Source organism: Perca flavescens, chromosome 12 (genome assembly GCF_004354835.1).
Source record: "Perca flavescens isolate YP-PL-M2 chromosome 12, PFLA_1.0, whole genome shotgun sequence".
NCBI classification, from domain to species: domain Eukaryota; kingdom Metazoa; phylum Chordata; class Actinopteri; order Perciformes; family Percidae; genus Perca; species Perca flavescens.
In genome coordinates this window covers 5,263,226-5,288,324 of record NC_041342.1, presented here as the reverse complement: position 1 = coordinate 5,288,324, position 25,099 = coordinate 5,263,226, and the positions used below count along the sequence as shown (strand labels likewise).

The 25,099-nt window shown below is 39.4% G+C and overlaps 1 protein-coding gene across 1 annotated transcript in view; it reads left to right on the top strand.

The window, feature by feature from the left end:
* The first annotated feature begins 5,652 nt into the window (after positions 1-5,652).
* The window catches only part of wu:fj49a02 (myomegalin), a 48,345-nt gene continuing 28,898 nt past the window's right edge, over positions 5,653-25,099 (top strand). Inside the window, exons 1-8 of the mRNA XM_028593971.1 lie at positions 5,653-5,853; positions 7,192-7,238; positions 7,343-7,410; positions 11,415-11,525; positions 21,738-21,814; positions 23,925-24,048; positions 24,140-24,297; positions 24,420-24,576. Coding sequence (XP_028449772.1) covers positions 5,804-5,853; positions 7,192-7,238; positions 7,343-7,410; positions 11,415-11,525; positions 21,738-21,814; positions 23,925-24,048; positions 24,140-24,297; positions 24,420-24,576 — 792 coding nt within the window. The 5' untranslated portion in view covers positions 5,653-5,803. The remainder of the gene's footprint in view (positions 5,854-7,191; positions 7,239-7,342; positions 7,411-11,414; positions 11,526-21,737; positions 21,815-23,924; positions 24,049-24,139; positions 24,298-24,419; positions 24,577-25,099) is intronic.

The following is a 25,099-nucleotide window of genomic DNA, read 5'->3' as shown; positions in this document are numbered from 1 at the left end:
ACCACGCTCACACCACGCGGGCAGGGTGCAGGAGCCCTAAGGGTCCCAAACCCCCTGTTGAAGATTTCTGCTTTAGTTAAACCAGTCAGATTTAGACACAATTTCTACCAGCCAATCACATCTTGGCTGTCATTATTTAAATATTCTCCTCTCTGTTGCTGTCAGCTCTCATTTCAGCGTGAATCGCTGACCCTCCTCCATCCCGTTTGCCTCCAGTTCCTTGTTTTTGGAACCAAGGTCTCCTCTTCTCCTTCATCCAGATCTCAGCATCCTCTTCATTCATCCCCATCACCATCACCACCACCAGCGTCTAGCCTCAATCGGGGGGTATCCTACAATACTCACAGCTTCTGGACTCCCTTTAAAATATGATGACGTCACCATGGGATTTGATGACGTCACAATCACCATGTTCTCATTTATCATTTTTATTGTGCACATGCCAATAAATAATTGTTCACTCAAAACTGGGGTCTCTCCTGATTGAAATAAAGTTGTAATAGTGTGTAAACAGATGCAACATGTTTGTAAAAATGACATGCAAATTTAGAAATTCTGTAAAAAGAAAATGTGTAGCCTACATCCTTCATCTTACAAAGTCAGTAACGACTGATTGAAGCAACCCTGAATAATTCAGTTGAAAATAAATACCAGAGGCACTGTGAGTAGGTTATGGGATTAAAAAGGTCTGCAACCACAGGCTTTTGTTTAAAGTCACAAAGAACACATTTTTACATTCAGAGGCCGTTCATATCAGCGTATAGGAGTGTATTATTTGTGGATGTCTGAATCATTTGTTTATGTACATGCTCATATTAATGCAAGACTGTACTGTGAACTATGAAGTATTACACTACGTACAAAATACTCTGAACTTGCAGACTGGCACTCAAATTGTGCAGTAGAAGGTGACAGTTTGGTTGTTGAGTTTACACTTTCAGTTCCAATAGGCTGGATTTCCAGCTCATGAATTCATCATTTTAACCATGAACAATATCTTGCCCTTATCTTAAACCCTAACACTAAACCCTAAAGGGTCAGTTCACCAACAAAAAAAAAGATTCTCATTTACCCACGTATTAACAAGTATCTGAATGTACTTATACATACAATTGGAGAGTCGCCTTATAGTTTGTCTTCCCTCTTTAGCCTAATTATAGCCCAAGCATCAGTCTTCTGTGTACACAAGGGTCAATGCTTGGGTTGTTCAAACGTTGCAGCACAAACACACATAAAGTGGAGTGTAGTACCACCACTCCAGCAGAGGGCGCCATGGTAAAATGTCTCCATAAACTATATGCAAGTTTGACACTGTCCAAGGCTATTAAATGTAGGCTTGGACACAGTCTTCGACCCCATGGGACCTATAGGGTCCGTGTACGTTTTGATAGTTTGTTTTTTCGTTTGAACCACAAAACAAAATAACGAGAAACCAGCTGTTTTTCGTTTGTCGTTTCAAACCAAAAACAAAGAAACGGTAAAAAAAGAGCCGTTCTCCGTTTTTGGTTTCTGAATCCAAAAACGAAAAACGACTAAACCAAATTCAAATAACGGTCCGATTTTGGTTTTTTGAAATTCATTTTTTTTATTTCTCCGTTTGAATATCTACATTAAAAGAAAGACAGGCTGGCCACGTGACCCGGAAGTAATAGTAAATAAAGCCTAAAAATAAAATCCGAGCTTTTAGAACGGTCATAATATGCAGCACTAACGTTATACCAGTGTAACGTTAGAAGAAAATAAATCAATCAATAAATAGGCTTATATAAACCTGAACCGAAAGAAATATGTTAGCAACAGTAGTTTATTACAGTGATTTAAAATCGTGCCTATCCACGTACACATCAGTCACGTTTACAGTTTTTTCACGATCGCTATGACACTTTTTTCAATACTTTTAACAACTTTTTTAACAGTTAATTTCATGCTCAAAATCACACATTGTAAACTAAACTCCAACACCGATTTTCAAAATACAATAATTCACTAACAATACACTGTGTTTACCAAAACAATGTAATCATGTCTCAAAATCAAATAATTCTTCCAAAACACTAACACATGTTCTCTCCCAACAGGAACATTTAGTCAATAATAGCACAATGTCATAAAAAACACTAACATCCCATGGAATAACAGAAACTACATTATTTTATATATCAGGTCTACCCTTACAACAGACAAGTGACTGTATTGATCATAGATTGTGTTTTGGACTGCAGTTTCTGTTGAAGCCTCTACATTTTTGTTTTGTTGGGTTTAACATATTTTTTTTAAAGATTATTTTTGGGGGTTTTCTGCCTTTATTCGACAGGACAGCTAGTTGAGAAAGGGCAGAGAGAGAAAGGGGGAAGACATGCAGGAAATGGTCACAAGTTGGATTTGAACCCTGGATATCTGCGTCAAGGCATAAACCTCCAAGTATATGTGTGCATGCTCTACCCACTGAGCCAACCCAGCCACCATTTTCTTTCTTTTGCTGCAGAAATTCAATACAAAAAATGATTGACCCATCTCAGAGTAGCTTTATAGAAAGTACGGTTTGTGAAAAAAAGGAGACAGAGACAGAATTGTCCTGGTACTCCTCTTCCTCTCCCTCGTGAAGGCATTTTTCTTATTTTCTGTGTTCATCTACAGTATATTGTTCAAATAGGTCCTTTTTTTACTGTACTACCATATGATCATACGATTGAAAGAACCTCAACACCTGTGTGTTTCCTAGAAGGGAATCAGTTGTGATCGATCTATTTGCATGACTTCAATCAGCTGTTTCTCAATAAATGCATATATAAAATGCAGGGGATATATTTGTGTTTCAATTTACAATATGATCAGCTGTTCACTTTGACTTTAGCCTATAAGTTAGGTTTAGAACATGATGTTATCTGTTCTGACATACAGTGTGAAAGCATTTGTAAATTTGGCAGTAAAGATCCATTGTTTTGGTTTTGGTGGAGCTTGTGTGTAAAAGAAGTTTAAGCATTTTAAATTTGTGTTAGCTGTATGCATTTTGTGTCAAAACAACAAGACATGTGTTACAGTTTTTCACAATCGCTATGACACTTTTTTCAATACTTTTAACAACTTTCCTAAGCTCTTAACACAGTTAGCACAACATCCGTCTGTGTAGGCTATACAATTAACACATTTCTTGTTGCTTTGACACAAAATGCCTTCAGCCCCCGCACAGCTTTTTATTTAAACGTAATTTACAAAGCGATCATATCGCACTGAAAGCTAAATATTTTGTCATTAGCAACCTACACCTAGCCTCGTGAGACCGTCCTGATCTCGCGAGCATCTTGAGGCAGAGAAAATTTGGAGCCGTTAGCCAAAGGACCGGGCCAATCAGCGTTGGTTTTGAGGTGGGTTAGGTGGTGATAGACAGATGGTTTATCCAATCAGCTAACCAGTATTTTCAGACAGCGGTAGCCCTAATTCTGTTAGCCGCTCGCTAATGCTTTTTTTCTCTTGGATCCTTCTTTTGGAATATGTTTCGGGAACCTGAAATGGTGCCTTTTATTCCTAAATTCTCGTTACACAAACGGCAAATCTCCTTTACCGACATGTTGCTTGCATGCTGAGCTAACGAGCTATGCTTTGCCTGCAGCAGCAGGGGCGGGCTTGTGGTTGTATTTTCATACGCTTCGTGGATCTGATTGGTTGATTTGGCCCGTCTATCACCAACATAGGTGATAGACAGATGGTTCATCCAATCAGCTAACCAGTATTTCCGCCCCTTCCCAAAAGTTCTCCAACGGAAAGTTCCCAGATGGAGTGAGGTTAACCTACACCTGTCCTCTGTCAAATACAGTTGCATTTTCAGCTTTGAACAAAACCGTTCAAGAATTATTACAGCAGAAGTGGGGCGTGCGTAATGTTTCATTCGTCCCTCCTGGTCGGGACGATTGAAACAGCATGGGGGGACGAATGAAACATACAATTTAAGCCATATAAACTTCCCACAACTTCAATATTTTACTACATATCATGAATGGTACGCCCAAAAGGTGTTATTTTAGATAGATTGTTGCTGGGCTATACGTCTTTGTGAATATCGCTTAACAACTCATTGCCGTCACGAATGAAACATTACGCAAGCGCAGGGTCTTTTATTACCTCAGACTAATGATTCTTCATCCTTTAGGCTTGTGTGTGTTGCCACAGGCTCAGCTAAGAACTACAGCTCTACTCCTCCAAAGCTGTATGTGTTGCAGTGTTTTATTCTGAAGGGCACACTGGTTCTGTTGCCTCTAACAAGATTACCAAAGCCGTGTTCCTGCTGCTAAAGCGAACAATGACATAATCCTATGAACTTTGTCCCTTTTTTCAGAGCAGGACCCCCGGGTCACTTTCTTCATAAGATAAGACAATCAGCAGCCAATGGTCTGCAACCACAGTCTTTTGTTTAAAGTCACAAAGAACGCACATTTTACATTCAGAGGCACTTCATATCAGCGTAGAGTATATTATTTGTGCAATGCAATTTGATATACATAACAGCTGATTGAGATCTGTTTTTTTCTGCTGAAAAGTGTCTGGATATTACAATGTCAGGCCATATAAAATCCAGGTAACCATATCAATAGTTATGTGCTGTAAGACCAGAGCTGTCTTTAGGCCTATATATATAAACGGTTTAATGTTCGGTCTCAGTAAGTGCCCTGAAAACAGAATTGTGGTTCTTTTGTTTTGGAAAAATCCACTCCAGAGAAGGGTGCATCGGGTGTTGAAACAGTTTTCCAAGCATGTTACAATACTTCTGTTAAAATTAGAAACTAGAGGAAAGATCATATCACAGATTAAAATGATCTACAACCTACAGTACAAGGTTTTTCTGTTTGCAGTTAGAACAAATGTTATTTCTCTGATTTTGAATGGTGTACTTGTAAAATGCTGTGTACAATTTTGCTAGCCTACTTTATAGGCTACTTGTACTCTACTACATTTCAAATGGAAATATTTGATCATTGTACAATCCATATAATAATGATAATAACACAAGTCTGTGAGGGGCCAATTTGCCTCATAATGAGTATATTTATTTAGTATATTTATTTAGCACAAGTATATTTTTTCAGATGCTATTTTACATAAGTAAGATGTACATACATGACTTGTTATGGAGTAGTGTGGTATTGAGCCTGAAAAGCTACTTCTTCCATCACTGTTGGTTAGATTGCGTTATTTATTATTTGTACATATCGGAATAATGTATTTAACTAATGACAAATAGAATGCACTATAAAAATGTACATTTGACAAAGAACTCAAACAAATTCAGTCTACGTATACATGAAGGGCACTACAATAAGTCAGTGCAGGCCATATATGTGCTGTATACAGAGCAGGACTGCATAATAACTGTTTATTGTTATAGCTCAGTGTAAACTGCAGGCTATAGGCTAAATTGTACCTTGAAAACATGGTTGTGCTGCTTTTATTTTTATTTTGTAAAAAATCTGCTATCTTCAGGTTAATCAGGAAAGGTTCAGATCGTTATTTTTGAAGACTTTATCCTTAGAGCCTTTTTACTTTTGAAACAGAGTTCCTCTCAGCTCATCTGGCGGTGGGCTGGTTGAACAGCAGGGGCTCTGCTCTGTGGGATGGGGCGCTGCTTTCATCCACACACACACCCCCTCCAAACCTGAGCGGTGTGCGGTGCGTCGACCGCGCACATTACACATTGACATATGTTCCTGTGTGGTTGTATTTTCTCCTAAAACGAAGAATGGACGGGTGATTTGAAGGCAGCGGCTTACCGGCATGGATGCCCGTTGACTGAAGGAACAGCCTATAGGCTATGGATTGGAGCTCATCGCCGCCGGAGCAAATCTGGGGAGAGTCTGAGAGGTGAGGGGGGGGACACCGCAGCGGAAGAATACAGCGCGCATTGGCTATTTTAACAAAACACGACCCGGGTTTATAAACCGTGGTTTGAGCGAATTCAAAACCCCTTTTGGGTTACAATGCTGTTATTTTTCTTTCATGTGTTGTTTTCAGTCTTCCATCATAAAGCAGTAGATCCTCGGTGTAGCCTAATAAAGGCCGTGGCTGTATCACATACAGTGGCCATCTGCATGCTTTATGGATCGGTGGATAAAGCTATTAAGGCCGCTGCCGATACAAATTTTGACTTTGATTGTCATAATGCACCGGATGTGTGTATTCCCCCAATATGCCCATACTTATTATAGGCTAAACATTTCTGATGAAATATATGGATAAGGACAGTTGGATAAGGAGGCTGATTTTGGCCTACTTTGCACAAATGAACTTACATTGCGATATAGTAGCAAATATTTAAAGGGCCCAATTGGGCATTTGGGTAATTAAGCCTGGGACACAGCAGGCCCAGTAAAAACTAATATTATATTGCACGACAGAATAATGACCGCATGCATGACTTTGAAACAACAAAACCGTTTTGACAGGCACTCATTTCAGGTTATACATCAAATACAGCAGCCTACAAGAGTTATTTATTTTTTAATTCAGAGTGATTTCAGTCTCCAGCAGTTCAAATTCTCCATGCTTTGTGTGGTATTGTATGTAGGTTACTGCATCGCCAAATCCCTCCCACATACAGGGACACTCTCTGTAACTATAAATGGACCATCCTACTGATATCTGAACATTCCTGAAGAAAACAGTCGTGACATTGATCCCCTGCCCACCACAATTATTCAGCATGTAGACTATTTATCCACCTGGTGAACGTTTAAACCTCTGGCATGCACCAACGTTCTTTACATTTTCTGATGGAGCAGCTGTCAGAGGAATTTACACACAAAGACTGGAAGGGGAGGTAGCCTGCTATGAATGGGCAGTATTCAGTCCTGTATGCAGTGGTGGTATACATAGCCTATGACCCTCAGTGGCTCCTCTTATCTCTTCTCTCCCCTGCTGGGACTCCCCAAAGACCCCAATTCCCCACAGAGGTGCAAATGAGATCATGCTGTTATGGTGAAAAGATGTTAGGGGCTTTTTTAATTTCCGAAAGAGCTCTTTGCTCTTCAGGATTGCAAAGCTTACTCTTTACGAGATTCACATATCTATAAATGTTGTGATGGATATGCTGTAGGTTATTGATTTCATAGGTTTATTTATCACTCTCTCTCTCTCTCTCTCTCTCTCTCTCTCTCTCTCTGTGTGTGTGTTGACTATGCTACTTTTTGTGTCTCTGGACAGTGCTGTGGAAGAGCCAACTTCATCCAAGATCACAAGTCACATGACAGGTACATAGCCTAGTTCTTATTAAAAAAACGATTAGGCTTGTGTGAAAACATAAACTGCTCATGTAGTTTGTTAATTCCCCCCAATTTTTTTTTCCTCTGCTTAGATTTGTGTAGCGATGAAACAGACAACTCTCCTCCTCTTCAGCTCCACACACTCAAGCAGTTTGAACAGGTGAGAGCCTTTATTTTAAATTGTCATTTAGCTTGATGTGAGTGACACTTCCCTGTCCTTCAGCATAATGGACACTACTTTGGTGTATAAACATTCCTAATAAAAATATGCTACAGTGCCATCTTGTGGCTGCACATGTTCCAAAAAGAAGTAATGAACTGATTTGGTTTGCTTTGATGCTACAGTATATCCTTGCTATGAGATCAGATCACTCAATGCTGAGAAAACCAGTAATGTCTAATAAAGAAAATGCATGCTCATATCCAAGCTCTGTTATTAAACTGCCGTAGCTACAGAAAGAGAGAACACCTGCAGCTGATGATAGCAGATGGAAAACACCCTGAACCCTCCTGGTGGTGAAAGTATGCCTCTGGGTACAGCATGGCCCACTTCAGGATTTCTCATCCTGCACTATATTATTGGGCATTGTAAGCCTACCAGTCCCCTTGTAAAAAAAGACTATATTTTGATGTTTGACAGCAGTGTGTTGTAATGAGCATGGAGACCATTTCTGACCCAAATTCATACCCAGACAAACAAAACATACCACAGGGAACGTTTTCTAGAACCTACAGTATTCTTAATCAATAGTTTCTTCTGGTAAACACAGCACACAAGTAACCCACTTTGTATGGGTGTACATTGTCCATTTGCAGTCTTGCAGTGTACCCTATAGTAGTTTGACTCACCAAATGTAGACTGTTGGGATAAAGCCTTCCATTGGCTGCCTACTTCTGCCGGCATTCTCCTCCCCTTGCGCTATCTCCACTATCTGTTTTGCAAGGGCACCCCAAAACGATTGGTTTAAAGAAATATAAACAAGCCAGAACTTTCCCCTATCCCACAATGTTAACTCGGGCCTCCATTTGTTTTGCTTCAGCGCTGACACAGTGCTTTGGAGATAATCTGGTAATGTGACACGAACCCAATAGTAGAATCTGCAGCTTATTCTCTTTGTAAACACAAGTTGTTACACAAGTATGGCTGATTATCCTCTGAAATATCCAGGCTGTGTCACCCAGTATTATATTGATGAAGTCCGACACACTTTTTCTACAATACACACCTCAGCACCTCATGACACATACCAGATCTGGAGAAAAAAAAAAAAAAAACGCAAGTCAAGTACTATAACTGTCACTGAAAACTCATCACCAGTGACAGACCTTTAAAGTTATTCTGGAGGTGCTACTGAACCCTGTTAAAACGGGACGTGTCACAGACCAGTCACAAAAGCTGGAGTTACTTTATGAAAGGACTCAAAGCTGGAGTCTTTTACATGGCTGCCAATTCTTGGTTGTGTCACTTTTACACAGCTATAAACACATACTGCACGCACATATTTACACACATTCACTCCTATGTATTTGTCTTTGATGGAGAGCTGAAAAGAGAGTGTGTGAGTTGTGCCAAGTGTGGAGTTTAAAAACACACACACTATGTACATGATGTCATCCATAATGTTGGGTGGAGAGACTCCGGTTGGCGCCTGTCCTATCTTTGCTCAGAATTATTTAGCAACAGCACGTAATGTGACTCTTTAATGGGCACACTCACCGAATGCATCAAGAACTAATAATGATGTAGCTGCATGTGTTGGTCGCATGTCTCAGTCACTTCACATTGATGTTCTTTGCATCGTATTTGCATTTGTCTTGAAACTTGATTTCAGCTGAGCTTTCATTATGAAATCAAAAAGGACTTGGTGGACCCTGTGTCATTTTCTTTTTTTTCACTCATCTCACTGTGGGACATTCAGGGATTCACCGCTCTGTGAGATTCAGGACACCTCCCTATTAATAGCGCTGTGGCTCCCAGCTCTCCTATTTCATCCAACTTCTTTCCACTCACCTGTCTCACTAGCCCCTCTGCCTTCCCATGCTGGTTAGGGGAGTTTCTGATTTTAGCATAACTGTTGTAACTATCATAGGTATATGGTAAATGCATTCCCTTTTAAATGTCAGATGACATTGACTCATCCCCTTTAATAACATTATGCTTCTAACTAAAGTAAAATAAGTGCAAAAGAAACAAGGGACAAGTCTCAGGGACTTTTCTAAGTGCTTACATTTGTTGGGTTTGGGCCAATAGGGGGCACAAAACCAGAAGAACAAGCTGTCACTTGTGACATCATGTTATCATCACTCATCACAGTAAATTGTTTTGGCTAACATGTTAGCATACAGCTGTAGTTTCACTTCCAGGCAACATTCATTTGGACTAATGTTTCTTGCCACCAAACGTCTGTAAGTCCAATAGGGACTCTGCTTCTAACTCTGTCTGAGTGCTCTCTCTGGGTTAATCAGTTTTGTTCTGTTATATTTTGTCTTTCTTCATCTGAAATTGTTACCTGCTACTACCTGAAACCGAATTTATTGAGACTGGTGATCAATGAAGGTGTATCTTATCTTATCTTTAACTTTTAACTTTATTACCAAACAATTAACTATAACCCACATATTTATTGCTATACCCTAGCCTAGTATATAGCTAGCTAAAAGAGACAACAAAAGCTGTTTAGTTGGGTGATAATTCTTGTGTTGGCTATCACCCTTTTTACATTAGACTGTGTCCTTTGACTCTGTGTTAATCTTTAGAAAACGTTAATTAATGTAAATATAATACTCTAATGATATGGGTCTGGTCTGACTGAGAACTTTGACCTCTTGAACCTGAGGCTCTTTTATATTTTTTCATTTTGAGACAATGTCACTCACTACTCTCATGCTACATATTCTTATTTTCTGGAGAGATTTAAGGCCAGTGATAGAAAGTACATTACCTTAAGTAAAATTGTGAGATATGTATACTTGACTATAGTATTTATATTATATATTAGGCTACTTTACAAAAATATGTACTTTTTACTGTAGCCTACTACATTTCTTTGACAGCTATACTAGTTACTTTGAAGATCAAGGTGCAATACACAAACCATTAGATCTGTTGTTAAGATATGACGCATTGTAATACTATAAAATTGTTAAATTACTTTAAGTAGTTGTAGTTGTTGCAGAGTGTTCATTTATTAGTGAAAACTCCCAAAGTAGGGTGTAATTGTACAATGTCTCCCCAAAGAAACACTTCTGTAATCAAGTGTTTCCTAGCTGGAAGAGGAGTGGAGTGTGTTAAAGTAATAAATATGCAAAATAGCAAACTATAACAAAGATTGTCATATCCCTAATTTGGTAGAGACTAAATAAAGGTGAGTCACTGTGATTATATAACATGCCTGGGTTGAACATGCAGGCTGTGTGGACAGTTTCAGCTGTTCTCTCAATGGGGATCAACCTCCACACAAACAGATAGGGAAATGGTTAAATTGGACAAATTACATTTATTTTCATTACATCTGAAAGAAGGCAGACAAAATGAAAAGGGCAGAAAGGGACTTGTTTGTTCCTTTCGGCGCTCCCGTTTTGCAGTGGGGTGAGATTTCCCATTATATCACAACTGCCTGTTGAGCCCTGACCCTCTTACCTCCCCCTACACCCTCCCTCCTCCCCTCCTCTCCCCTTCCACCCATCTCCCCTGGCAGTCTGGGATTCCAGGGATGTCTCCTCCTTTAAAATAAGCACCTGTCAAGTCCCCCTAGCAGACCAGAACACACCATGGAGCTGAAATGGCTACATCTCTGACCGGCCGGGCTGCAGAGTCGCCCTCTGCACTATAGACTCTAGTGTGTGTGTGTGTGTGTTAGTTTTAGTGTGTGTTTGTAGATGGTTATCCCAATGGCCTGTTAGAGGCTAGGATACCACTTTGTAAATAATTTGTTTATTTTGACGTTATGCTCTTTTGGAGAAGGAGGTAGCATGTCTAACGGTTACCGGACTCTAACACATGGACATGTCATGACAGTTGCTGTCCTTTAAAATGGACTCCGTATTCCCCCATGATATGGAGAGGTCGAAGACGACTGTTCATTTCTGACCTATAACGGACATGTCAAGCTGTTTCGGTGCTTTTTGACCGTCATGTCTAACGGTTACCGTACTTTGTCACAGCACCTAAATGACTTGAAGAAGGAGAACTTCAGCCTCAAGCTCCGCATCTACTTCCTGGAGGAGAGGATACAGCAGAAGTACGAGGAGAGCAGTGACGATGTCTATCGTACGGTGAGTAGGGTGCCTCTCACTGAGCATGAGGAAATGAGTGGTGATGAGTGGGACTATATATAAGTGGTGTGGGGAGTTGCTGTTTAGGGGCCAAATGTTGTTTCACCAACAAGAAAATTATGAAAAATCATTGATTTTGAGAGATTTGGCACTGAGTAGGTCATCAAGAGTCAATTTTGTGTCTTTATCAGTCAGGTGATTGTTATCTTGACTGTATACAGCTATGTTTTCCTGAAGAGTTGCTTTATTTAGCCACTTCTACTGTTTGTTGACCCAGCTGTCCCACTGATGCGTTGAGGTGATGTGACCTGCCATGTGGTTTGTTTTACCCAAGTAGCTGTTTTTAGATAACGCTGGCCTGCGAAGGACTACACATTAGCTAACTCTTTGCTCAGGATGATGTAGTTTGTGTCTGACGCCTCTGCAGCTGGACCTCAGTTTTGCTGTGCATCGTTGTCTTACACTGGGGCCTGTGAAGACTTTATGCCCTTAAGTGAGACAGTTTTACCCCATAGCCCAAATATACTAAACTAGATTACACTACAAATCTATAGAGACCCTGTGAGACACACCTGTAAACTTATGATAGAATCTCAGCAATAACCCTATGATAAGACATTTAAAAAAAGGTTTATCATGACAGAATGTGTGTCAGCCATTGGCAGGGCTGGGTTTTGGTATCTGTACACTGTAAACCCAGATTTAGTTGTAATTAAACTTTTTAGAGGTCACTACTTATTCTTTCATGTTTTGTTAAAAACCATATTCATTACTAAATCAAATTAGTTGTTTGTAATAATCAGCTTAAGTATGCAGTGCACAGATCATATACAGCAGACATAACTAAGGATGTTAAGTTTCTGTATGGGAGGGGCAGGGTCATTTGAGCTGTTCTGCGCTGAAGCAATGCAAAGGCTCATGGGGAAATAAAAATATGTTCTGAACGGTTTCTGTGCTAGTTAAAGTGTGTTTTAATAATATTCTGTTAATGTTTTGGGTGTGCATTTATGTTATCTGGGTCCTAGTTTTGTATGGTTGATTTAGCATTCATGTTTAGCTCCATTTATTGTTGCACTATGACCGAGACCCGGGTGGGGACTGATGGCCTCTGGACAGTGAAGATGAGTTCACTAGGGGTGGGCGATACTGGGAATTTTGGTATCGATCCGATACCAAGTAAATACAGGACTAGTATCGCCGATACCGATTACGATACTTTTTACTTGTAAATCACGATCATTGAATAATTTTGTGATTTTGCCTTAAGTTAGTTGATTATGATTATGATAAAACACGGGCAAATCTAAATGTTTTTATTTACTAACTAGGACAATATAAAACAATAATAAAATAATATACAGTGACAAAATATAAATATAACAAAGTCAACAACACAACCAAAAAACATTACACAGATATCTGTGAAAAATAATGTCAGTTGTGCAAAATAAGTACATAAAGCCACAATGTATAAATATGAATTTAACTGTTCTGACTCTCTGCTCTCTGCCTCTGGCAGAGCAGGGAGGGGGAGGAAAGAGAGAGAGAGAGAGAGAGAGAGAGAGAGAGGTGCGTTGTTTGCACACTGCACACAGAACTGGAGAGACGCTGTGTTCGCATGAACTCAGAGAGAAACTGCAACAAAAGTATCAATCTCATCACGACAGTATCGATCCGATACCAATACTCATCTTGGTATTTAGATCGATACGCCCAGCCCTAGAGTTCACAGACATTTACACAGGTTGGAAATCAGAAACTCTGTCTCTGGAGTGAAACTTTCCATGCAGTACAATACATTGTAAATTGAAATGTTTAATGTGTACTGTTTTTGTGTATAGTTGTACTATTTCTAAGGAATTAATGTATTGAATACATTGTTCTTAAGATTATGTTGTCATAAAGGAAAAACAATTTTTATATAGGCAAATTATTTCTGTAGTAGTGATAAGTAGCCTTATCTTTTGTAGTTGTTTCTTTGCATGTTTAAAGCTATAGTGCCTAGTTTCTTTCTCCCCCATGAGGGATTCTAAGTAATGACAAGAATAAGTGCGAGTAGCCAAGGAGGACACGGAGGATTAAAAAAACATGATTGACTCTTCAGTCGAGGTAATTATCTTCACTCGATTATTTGCGTGCGAAAGTTGCCGGCCCACACCAGTTCCTGAACATAGCTGTGCTGAGAAATACACAGAGAGTTTTGTGGAGCTGATAGTCTGAATTAGCTTTGTATCAACTCATTTGGCAATGGCTTGAATGTAATGGACGTTCATCAATATATAAAGTTACGCACTAAAGCTTTAACTTAACATGCTTATTTTAGACAACATGACTCCAGAAAAAAATTATGTTTACTAATCATTTTTAGTAATGACTACTAATGTCAAGTTAATTTGTCTACTGCCTCAACTTACTGCTCTGTGTAAATACAACTTGACCTGGTCAGTTTCCCCTTGTGTAAAAACTTAGACGGTTGAAGGCAACGGATTTCCGCGCATATTTCTAGTAAGTCCACTAATTCGGGTTAACAGCGAACACCAAGTATCAAAACTGTACTAAAAGTTGGTCAGATTAGTGTTTGTGTTTACTTTATCTTTTATCTGTGGATGTATCAAACCGATACACTGGATCAGTATTACTGCTGATACTGCCCTCATTAAGCAGATTGGGCATTGTCCATGATCAGGTACATTCATTCAGTCACGTTGGGGCTGGGCAATATAATGATATTGTAATATGAGACCAGATATTGTCTGTATTGGCATAAGTGTTGTTTATCCTGTTTTTAAAGACTGAATTACATTAAAATGATCTACTTTTCTGAACTGATCAGAATGTTCTAGCTGTTCTTTTAGTTGCCTTTACCCACTTTGTCATTATAGCCACACATTACTGATGATGATTATTCATCAAAAATCTCATTGTGTAAATACTTTGTGAAAAAAGTCAAAGTCAACCTTACCGATATCAAGGTATTTTGTCAAAAAATATTGTGATATATGTCATATATATGTGAATATTGATTTTCTCCATATCGCTCAGCCCTACTACTGACTCAATCTTTAGTGCCACAGCAGTCTCTGTATTTTACCTTATTAAAATAAATATCAATAAGTTCCACTAAGAGAGGTGTTTAGAAATGCTACAACTTCTCAAGACCCAAGCTAAGTTCCTGCGTCGTGCTTGCCATCTGCTGATTAAAGTGAATGGGGTTAGCCTCGAAGCTAGCAACAACCTCAGCACGGGCTCACTTAAGGTGGGTTACCATTTACACTAGTTGCAAGCCTCTCCTTAGAGTTTTGTGCAGCAGCAACCCCTCCAGTGACCAGTTATTTTAAGTCTTATTTTGACTCAACGATTTGTTAATTAGCAGGAATGTAGCACAACATGAAAGTGAACGCAGTCCTTTTGGGCACCCAGATAGCTCAGTTGGTAGCATGGGTGCCCATATACAGAGGTTTACTCCTCGATGCAGCGGGCCAGGGTTCGACTCTGACCTGCAGCCCTTTGCTGCATGTCATTGTCCCCTTTCATGTCTTCAGCTGTCCTGTCAATTAAAGGCATAAAATGGCCAAAACATTATCTTTAAAAAAAAGAAGAAAGTGAACGCAGTCCTCTGTGGATTTAATTTTGGGTGAAAGGCTCGGTACAAACTTAATTATATTTTGCTTCTAGGAGATGCGCTGAATTCAGGTTAAGAAGAATCTTATTTTCTTATGTCTTATGTTGATGCAAATATTTATACATTAGCAGGAATTTAGCAGTGCTCTGTTTATTCACAGTGCATGTGAAAGTGCAACACAAATCTTTGCCTAAAAACATTGAATAATTGTGATAAATTATCGTGCTCTCAATATTGATAGAAAACAATCCTGATTATCATTTTGGCCATAATCGTGCAGCCCTATGTTCATCTAAACACACTGCCCACACGAAGATGATACAGAGCTGGATATAAATCAGTAAAATATCTCTTTAGGTCCTCTAACATTACCTTGTTCCAGCTTCTCAAATGTGAGGGTTTGTTGATTCTCTCGGTTTGTTATCTATATAAATTGCATAGCTTTGGCTTTTGGACTTTTTAGACTAGAGCTGGGCGATAGGGAGAAAATCAGATATCACGATATTCTTGACCAAATACCTCGATATCGATATTGCGGCGATATTCTAGGGTTGACAATTTGTGCTTTAACAAAATATCTTCACACTTAGATTAGATTAGATAATCATCAGTAATGTGGACATACTGTCTAAGTGAGGAAAAGGCAAATAATAGAACAGCTAGAACAGTCTGGTAAGTTTAGAAAAGTACATCACTTTACTGTAATGCAGCCTAAAACCAGGAAAAGACACCACTTATGTCATATCACGATATTACGATATCCAAAATCTAAGACGATATCTAGTCTCATATCACGATATTGATATAATATCGATATATTGCCCAGCCCTACTTCAGACAAAACAAGAGATTTGAAGCTGTTACTCTGGGACCTAAAGAATTGTTGCATGCTTTTTTTTTATATTTCTTCTTTGCAATTTTCTTTGCACTTTTCTTTATTAAACAATTAACAAATTAATCATAGACACTCAAAAAAGTCCTATAATTTATTCTTATAATTATGGTCCTATAATTGGCAATATTTGTCATTCCTCTTCCTCTGTGTGTGTCATTTCTATGCATGTGTTTAGATGTGTAGGCCTCTGCACTCTGTTGTTTCTAAGTGTATGAATCCATCTGCATCCCTGTGTATCTGCGTGTAATGTGTGCACCTATAATAAGGTGACCCTGTTCAGCTGTTGTCTGTTTGTCAGTGGGCATTCAATACTCGCCTCTTACTTTCTGCCCTTATTCCAAATCCCTTCTGATCACCAACAACTCTTTGATACGAGAAAAACTAAATGGCTGTTTGATCCAGCCGAGCAAGACCCTAGCGTCCTGCCACTTATCCTCTACAATTACTGCATACCAGCAGTGATTGAGTAAAGTGATCCCACTTCATCCGACTGGATATTAATCCTTGTACTTCACAATCTCTCACTCTGTGTGGCTGAAGGGTTTATCGGTCTAATCACTGTTTTATTGGAGACTAAATATTTGTTCCGTAGTTGTTATGATGAGTTGCTCATTGCCCCGCTGGTTGAGTGTCATGAGTGTCACTGTTCCTCTCTCCAAAGCATGTCAGTGTAATACAGTACAGAGCCAGTGTATTGGTCCTGGGCACATAGTGATCTCTCTCAGAACTCCAAAGATTTTATTAATAGAGCAGGCCTGAGTGCACTGATTTATTTAGTGTGCATATGACACAACTCATGCATCACAACGCATGTTTGTGTGTGATTGTATGTGTTTGTATGTGTCTCTTCACCATATGGTTTGTTACATACAGAACATTTAAACTCTGTCATGTCAGTTCATTAATACATTGTAAAATGTAGAGATTTATTTGATATAAATTGTAATTAAATATGGCGATTAGTCAAAAAGTGTCGAGAATTGGCTTGGGCTAAAAACACTGATACATACATCAGATGACTGTTGAAGTTTATCTATGTTTTTTCTATCTGTCCCTATCTAAATAAACCTTTAATAATAAAAGGGTAGAGAGAAAACTAAATAGCAACTACTTTGATAATAACTAATCGTTACTTTATCAAACGAAAATCCCAGATATTGCCTAGTTCCAGTTTCTCAATCTTGTGGCATAGTAAACTAAACGTAAATGTTTGAATTCTCATATTTTAGTATTTTGTAACATTTTATAGACAAAACTAATAATCGATTCATAAAGAAAATAATCTGCAGATTATTCAAATCCTAAACATAATTGTTAGTTACACATTTTTAATGAAAATAGCACATTTTAGCAAGTTTTTCATTGAAGTAAATAAAGTGATGCTACTGTACCAGCGCATGTAAATGGTTTAGTGTGGAATACAGCATCATCAATAGATGAATTAAGAGTAAATTATAATATCTGTCAGTAGGTGATCAGTAACAGTGTTGCAGGTGTGTTTGCTTTATGATTGACAGTTCTGTCAGTGTTTAAAAGTGCAGCCGTGTCCCTCCTCTTGTACAGTTTGGTTATTATGGGATCTGTTGCTAAGGGGGCGGCAGGCCAGGACGGGCCAGAATAGCAGGTGCACTGTGATGGGTGTCTATATATAGAGCTGCTTCAAGATGGGAAAATGTCTCTCTTACTCTAAGCCAAGTTGTTGACACGCACACACACATACACACAGGAATACATGTTCCTCTTTAGGGATCGACCGATGCTGGTGTATCAAGGCCGATATCGATACCGATTATTAGTAATTAATGAAACCGATAACTGATATTTGGGACCGATATGCATTAACAGTGAAAATGAAAATCTTCTAGTCAAAATTAGGATTTTGGGTGGCCGAGTTGGCTCAGTTGGTAGAGCAGGTGCACACGTATAGAGGTTTACTCCTCGACGCAACGGTCGCGGGTTTGACTCTGACCTGCGGCCCTTTGCTGCATGTCACTCCCCCTTTCATGTCTTCATCTGTCCTATTGATATAAAGGCCTAAAATGCCAAAAAAAAGAAATCTTAAAAAAAAAGAAATTGGAATGTTACAAACCCAAACACAAAACTTTGTTTAGCTATGATTTAATAAATTAGAAATTTTCAACATAATACACTGTAAAAGATAGTCAGATAGTGTTGTGGGCGGGACATTAAGTCAGACTCAGTGGTGAGTGAAACCAAAGCAGAGGGACAGCCACACAGCTGTAGTGGAGCCAAAGGAGAGCCCTTTCTAATGAATTAACTTTATCAGTTATCAGGCAAATAAAACGCAGATACAGATAATCTGCGAACTGCCAAAAAACGTCCCGATAATCGTCCAGGGCCCATAATCGGTCTATCCCTATTCCTCTTACTTGGTTGTTACATTATTTATTATTAGAGCATTTAGGTGAATCATTTACTGTCTTTAGCTGTGCAGAGCACGCCTGGTGATGTGTCGCATACATTCTAGTTGCTGCATTACTTTACTTAGTACTGTACAATTGAGTTCTTAAGAGATGAATTGGTCTGAAGAAAATGAATTATCAATATGAGCTTTGTGTCAAAGTTATTAAAGAACCTACAGTAGTGGCCGGGTTGGCTCAGTGGGTAGAGTAGGAGCACATATACTGGGAGATTTATGCGTCGACGCAGAGGTCCAGGGTTTTGAATCCGACCTGTGACAATTTCCTGCATGTCTTCCCCCTCTCTCTCTCCCCCCTTCCTCACCTAGCTGTCTTATCAAAATAAAAGTGGTAAAGTCCAAAAAATAATCTTTTAAAAAATAAAATAAAATAAAAAAGAGCCTACAGTAAATAAACCCTTACGAAAGTGTATACACTCAAGACTTTAAAACATATTAAACATTGAATACGGTAAAGCACTGCACATCCACTCTTAGATTGATACAGAAACAGGCTATTAATAATATATGCATTGTTTCTTCTTTACTAAACACAACCTCATCATGTCCCTTAGAAATAATTTCTGCCGTCCTTTTTTCATACTGCACATGTATAGGTTAACAACTTTGATTAATTACACTATGATTGTAAGAAACAAGATGTGACCAGTTATTGTGTAAGTGCTATGTGCTTTGGATGCATGTGCAGAATGAATGCGTGTGTGTGTGTGTGTAGCAGCCAGCAGTATGTGCGTGCTGAGCACTCACGGTGCCTCTCAGGAGAATCTTTATGAGTGGGTTTCAGGCTCTCTGACAGGGACAGGGGAAGGTCAACAGGCTTGGACATGCCTAAATAGGTACATAACATTTTCTAAAACAGAAAAAGAGAAAAGAATAGGGAGGAGAGGAGAGACAGAAGCACCAAAATTGAGATGATGGACAAGAGAAAGTGGACAATCTGTTGAAATGAGCATGAGTCAAGCTGTGATAAATCAGCTATCTGATGAGACAGACAGATAAACTGTCCTCTTGCTCCTCTCTAAAGTCAGAATGGAAAGACTGAGCCCCACCAATCCCCTCCCGCTGTTTAAATCCTCTGTCCTGTAGCCAAATGTAAGAGCCCTTATTGGCCCTGAAATGTCCCCTGTGGACCCCAACAGGTAAACAAGCTGTGGAGTTTAGCCTTTGGCCCCAGGGGTGAATATCTGAGCTGCCCGGAATTCTCCTGCTCTAAATATACCAGCCACGACAGCACAGTCAGATGTTCTGTACTGATGATACACAACACTCACCAGCCCTAAATCAAACAGCAGAGGTGTTGCGACCTAGAAATGTTATCTAGAAGTATTATTTTATAATTTCATAATAGGGAATATGTTTTAAGTGTGCAACAGAGACGGACAGATTAGCATGTGATGAAGAGATGTAAGAAACAAGACATAAAGGTGCTTTTTTTTATATAGAATCTGTAATAACCTCAGGTAAACAGAACAGACATACAGACACACTTTACACAAAGTGAAAAGATTTATTTTGTATTACCTGATTTATATACAGCATGATGTAAAATAGATTTAGTAGTCTTTTGTCTTTGCGATATATGACAAGCTTTGCAATTAATCACGTTTATGTTTTGCTGCTTTCCATAAGTCCAAATTGTAAGGCTACATAGGTCATGAGAATAATTATATTATTGTGTTTTTATCCCCATAATAATGAAACGTTACTTTGGTTTACAAACTTTAAAGTCACAAACTACATCACTTTTGTATTAGACCTATTTCACAGCAGGCATTTTGACTTGGGGTAGCGAGAAAAATGCAGGTGAAACTAACTCCGTTCCATCAGCTGTCGAGGTAAGCCTGCCAGTGAGCCAGCATGCACGACTCTAGAACCTCCTCAGTTTTTAATGTCATCAGTTACAGCTGTGCATTCCCCGCTGTGACAAGTCAAAATGTCTGCCGTGAAAGGCAAATATTGTCTTTATCAAGGGGGTAAGCCTCTCCCCGGAATGCGTAGCTCCTATGGCGCCATTTTGATGCTACCAAGCCATCACCTCCCGTTAGCGTTCCATTGACTGCCATTCATTTTGATGTCACTTTGACAGTGAATAACTTTACAACTGAAGCGTTTAAAGACTCCATTTGTCCATTGTTTATTTCTAAAGAAACAGAACAATGTATAAAAGGCTCCATTACCTTGTATCTCACGTTATGGGTCCGTAGCAGATGTTTTTTTTAATAATAGGCTAACGATTGTGTCATAACCACACAACTTACTGTCGCTTAGAAGAGGAATTACCGTATAGTACAGGAGAAGCTCGCAGGCAGTTTCGACTTACATTCGCTGTTTAAGTTTAATTAGTAATGTTAACTAGCATTTTAGTTATCAATAATTAGCCTTGTGCCCATGTTATCTCCTTACATATACCTACACTCTCCGTCTCTGTAAGATTGGGAATGATTGAGATTTCTCTTGGCACAGCTACCAGAAGACTTACAACTTTCAGACAGGTTACTCACATCTACATCTTCAAGCTCAGTTGGAGGCTGCACAGTAATGCTCAGCCATCACCGGAAAAGTGCTTCTAATATCCTTCACTGGTCTCTGTTGGTCCAGTTTATATACTGTCTATGGTCATCATAGGCCATGCCCACACATGTGTCTTCAGTTATTCTGGCTGATTACAGCTCACACAGTCCTGAGAGGAGGTCTAATTAAGTGAAAACACCTGTGTGGATGAACCATAGATGTGTTTAAGCTTTAATATTCACATATTTGTATGTTGATAAATACACTTGACAATACTGTACATCCCATCAATTTCACTGTTTCAGCCTCAGAAATTTAAATTAATATCCTATTTTTCAGATAGGCACAATAAATTACCAACTGTTCCAAGCCAAATATGGTGGCTATATATATATATATATATATATATATATATATATATATATATATATATAATATTTGGCATGTTTTTTAGTAATTAGGTCTGCAAGTATGACGTATGAGGATGTTTTATTAGTTTTTTTTATGTAATTACAGAATTTATAGATAAAACATCTATCTTAAAATTGATTTGTTTGTCAGTATTGCAGGGTTTCTCAATCACTTTAACAAGTATATTATAGTAATTGGCCACCATCCACTTCCACTGATAATTGCACCATAGTTACATATGGTCTTTTTCTGTTGCATGATTTGCAACGTGTGTTGATGATGTGTAATGAGCGATTAACCGATGACTGACTTTACTACTTTCATCTGTTGCAGAACATCGAGCTGAAGGTGGAAGTAGAGAGCTTGAAGCAGGAGCTCCAGGAGAAACAGCAGCTTCTGGACAAAGCACTGTAAGTCCACAAGTATTCATCATAATTATTTGTTAGTATGTGCAAGCCTTACCTGAAATTAACTAAGGTTTCCCAGTTTCTAAGTTTGAATGTTTGTGTCAAAACAGCTAATTACATTGATACATTACACCAACTGTTTTACTTAACTGAGAAATCAAAATGAGGGACTATCTTTGAAAGTGCAGACTAGACAGGCAGTTCTACTGCCTAGATACCCTTCATTAACAGCCTGTGTAAGCCAATTACTTTAATGTCTTCTTTGGTCACATACACTTTGATTAGTACAGTACATATTGTTTACTGCTGGGAAGATACATAAGTTGTTTGACTTTTAGGATTTCATAACTTGGATGAATCCTCTGTTATGCTCAATTTATATCTGCCGGCCCATTTTACTTATGAAAGTTGTGTGCGTGTGCATGCCCATCTATGGCTGTCGTTGGCTCCATGGTCCTGCCTTAACTGTGGCAACACCTCAAATCTTTAACAGCTCATATGTCATGCAGCAGCTGATAGAGATAACAAACACACACACAGATTATGAACACACGCAAACCTTCATAGATAGGCAAATGAAACCCACAACTTAAACCAATGACATGTTACAAAAGTCTTGTTTAGGATTATTGTCGACAGGCTGTAACAACTGCTGGTGTTGTAAATTTGACATGATGATGAGAGTGTCCTTTAACTAGAGGATTCAGCTTGGGCCATCCATGAAAGCAAGTATCTGTTCAAAATAAAGTGGTGCTTGAGGAGTGATTATGTATACCGGTAGTTTAACACAGGGAGGACCAGTTAATGTTATTTAAAGACAATGGTTTGTCTCTTTTTGATACAGTTGATTCCATGAAAAAGATGTCCTCCTCTACTTGCAGTGCTTCTCCTGCTCCAGGATGGAGCTTGAGCCTGCTGCAGGAGTTTAGTAGATTGCATGGGCAATGTAGACAAGGGTGGACGTCTTTCCGCGTTGTTAGCATGGTGGCATATCAGTTCCCATGCTATATGCCTTACACTTCATAATAGTTACTGCTGAAATCGGCAGAGAGGCTGCTTAAAGGTCAGGGTTGTTGACATTTGAATCAGTATAGTTTATCATTGGCCGACGGTTGGTGCTCTTGAAAAGGATAAATTGGCTCTTATTACTGGCCTCTATTCTGTTGCAGTTCGTCACTACCGCCCTTCTCCTGTAGTATTGTTACAGTCCAACCAACACCTATTCTTGCCAGTGCTTGTCAATTTGTTAAGCACAGTCTTATATGACAGTGTCTTCAATCTCAATATCATGAACTCAAAGCCTTTTTTAAATTGTTTGCGTTGTTGACAGACCCAGATAACTGATGTCCTGCAGAAAGGCTGGCGCATGGCATGAAGCTCTTGTCCGCCACACATAAAGACGGACAAGACAGACATTTGCATTACTCAGACTGGTTCAAAATATCCCAGTTATTTGAGCTGTTGCATGCGGTGGACAGAGTTAAAAACGTATGTAGAGAAGGTCCCGGACAGGACTCATGGCGACAGCGTGGCGTGTGCCATTCTGGGAGCAGAAATTCTGGGATAGCATTGTTGACTGACTAAGTGATAAAGACAGATGCTTGCACAGTTGGGGTCTGAAGCAGTGAGGGGAACACTTAGGTCATGGACCGAAAATGCAAAGAAGCAGGATGCGTGTGAGGAATTTCAAATTTCAGAAAGTTCAAAAGGTTCATTTCAAAGCTGTGTAGTTTTTGCAGTGTTTATCAGCTGAGTGTGACATCACAAAGTCCAGGTTACTAACAACGGGAAAAAGGACCCAAATTGCATCCACTGCTGTATCTACGTCAAGCCTTTCACCACCGTCAGACTGTGTGAACATCACTTACGATGACAATAAAAGCCTACATGGGTGGGGCAACTTACTTAATCTCCGCTATGAGTGGGAGGGTGTCGGGTATCCCATGAGCAACGCAGCAGACAGGAAGGTGATGACATCATTGCTTCTTGGCTCCCCTTCATGTTCTAATGCTGAGCCCTCCGACTACATTTGTGTGTTTATAAACTGAGTTGATTTGATCTGTATTCAGTGTGATACCTCTAATTAACTCCTGTCTTTTCCCCTGTTACACAGCACAACAGCGGAGAGCTTGTCCAATCACAATGAGGCAGAGCTGCAGAGACGGTGTCGGGAGAGACAGCAGGAAATCGACCACATGGAGCAAGTGCTTGAGACCAAGATTCAGCTCCTGCAGGAGGTCTGTCCGCTCACACCTTCAGCTAGTTGAACTGACACACAGGTGCCTCAGCTCTACAAGTCATAACTGTTGTTTGTCCGTGTATTTCCAGGAGGCCCAGCTAGCACGCAGCGAGGCTGAGCGGATGGCCTCGCTGGCTGGATCGCACTCCCACGCCTCCCTCCTCTCCCTAGACACCCCCATGGAGGACATCACAGAGGACGAGAGGCCTCCCAGCATCCTGTCTTCATCCAACACCAACAAAGACAGGTGCAAAATAATAAGGAATCTCCTCAAACCACCAATATCAAACAAAACCAAATCCACCTCCCTGTCTCAATAACATATTATATAATATATAATATATAACTAACATATCTGTCTGTGTTCAGGTTAATAGAGGAGCTGACTAAAGAGCTGCGCTCCAAGGAGGCGCTCATCACAGAGCTGAGCGGAGAGAAGACAAATCTCACACTCAGGGTGGGAGACCTCGAGGGACAGGTTCAGGAGCTGTCTTCCTCCCTGCTGCAGAAGGACAAGGATGTGGATGTAAGCACACATTTTATTTCGGTTTTGAATGACACCTCACATCAAAAATCCTCTTAGGTGGCGTCTCTGCCGCTGAGTCTTAGCGAATGGATTTCCAAACTTTCTCTAACCTTAGGAATTGTTCAGTCAAAGTGTTTCCAGCAGCTATTTATCCATTATATATGTACGTAGAGTATTTCTGTCAATCCCTGCACATGTTTAGTGCATTCCTCTGGACCACCATGTCTCCTCTGGTCAGACTTCTATTCTAGACAAGGCTCCTGAAGCAGCATATGTGACATTCCTAAACCTTATCTTAACAGCTATTCATGTAGGTCACAAGAGCTATTTGCCCACACAAACTGCTAGTTATACAAACACAAACACACACACACTAACACAAACACTGCAGTGAAACACGTATGCAAGTATTGACACACATGATATATGATTTCTGTAAAGATTTATTCCTTAACTTGACTGATTTTCTATAATGTTACATTATTCTGAAGATAGTTTATAACATTTTGTTTTGAATTATTAG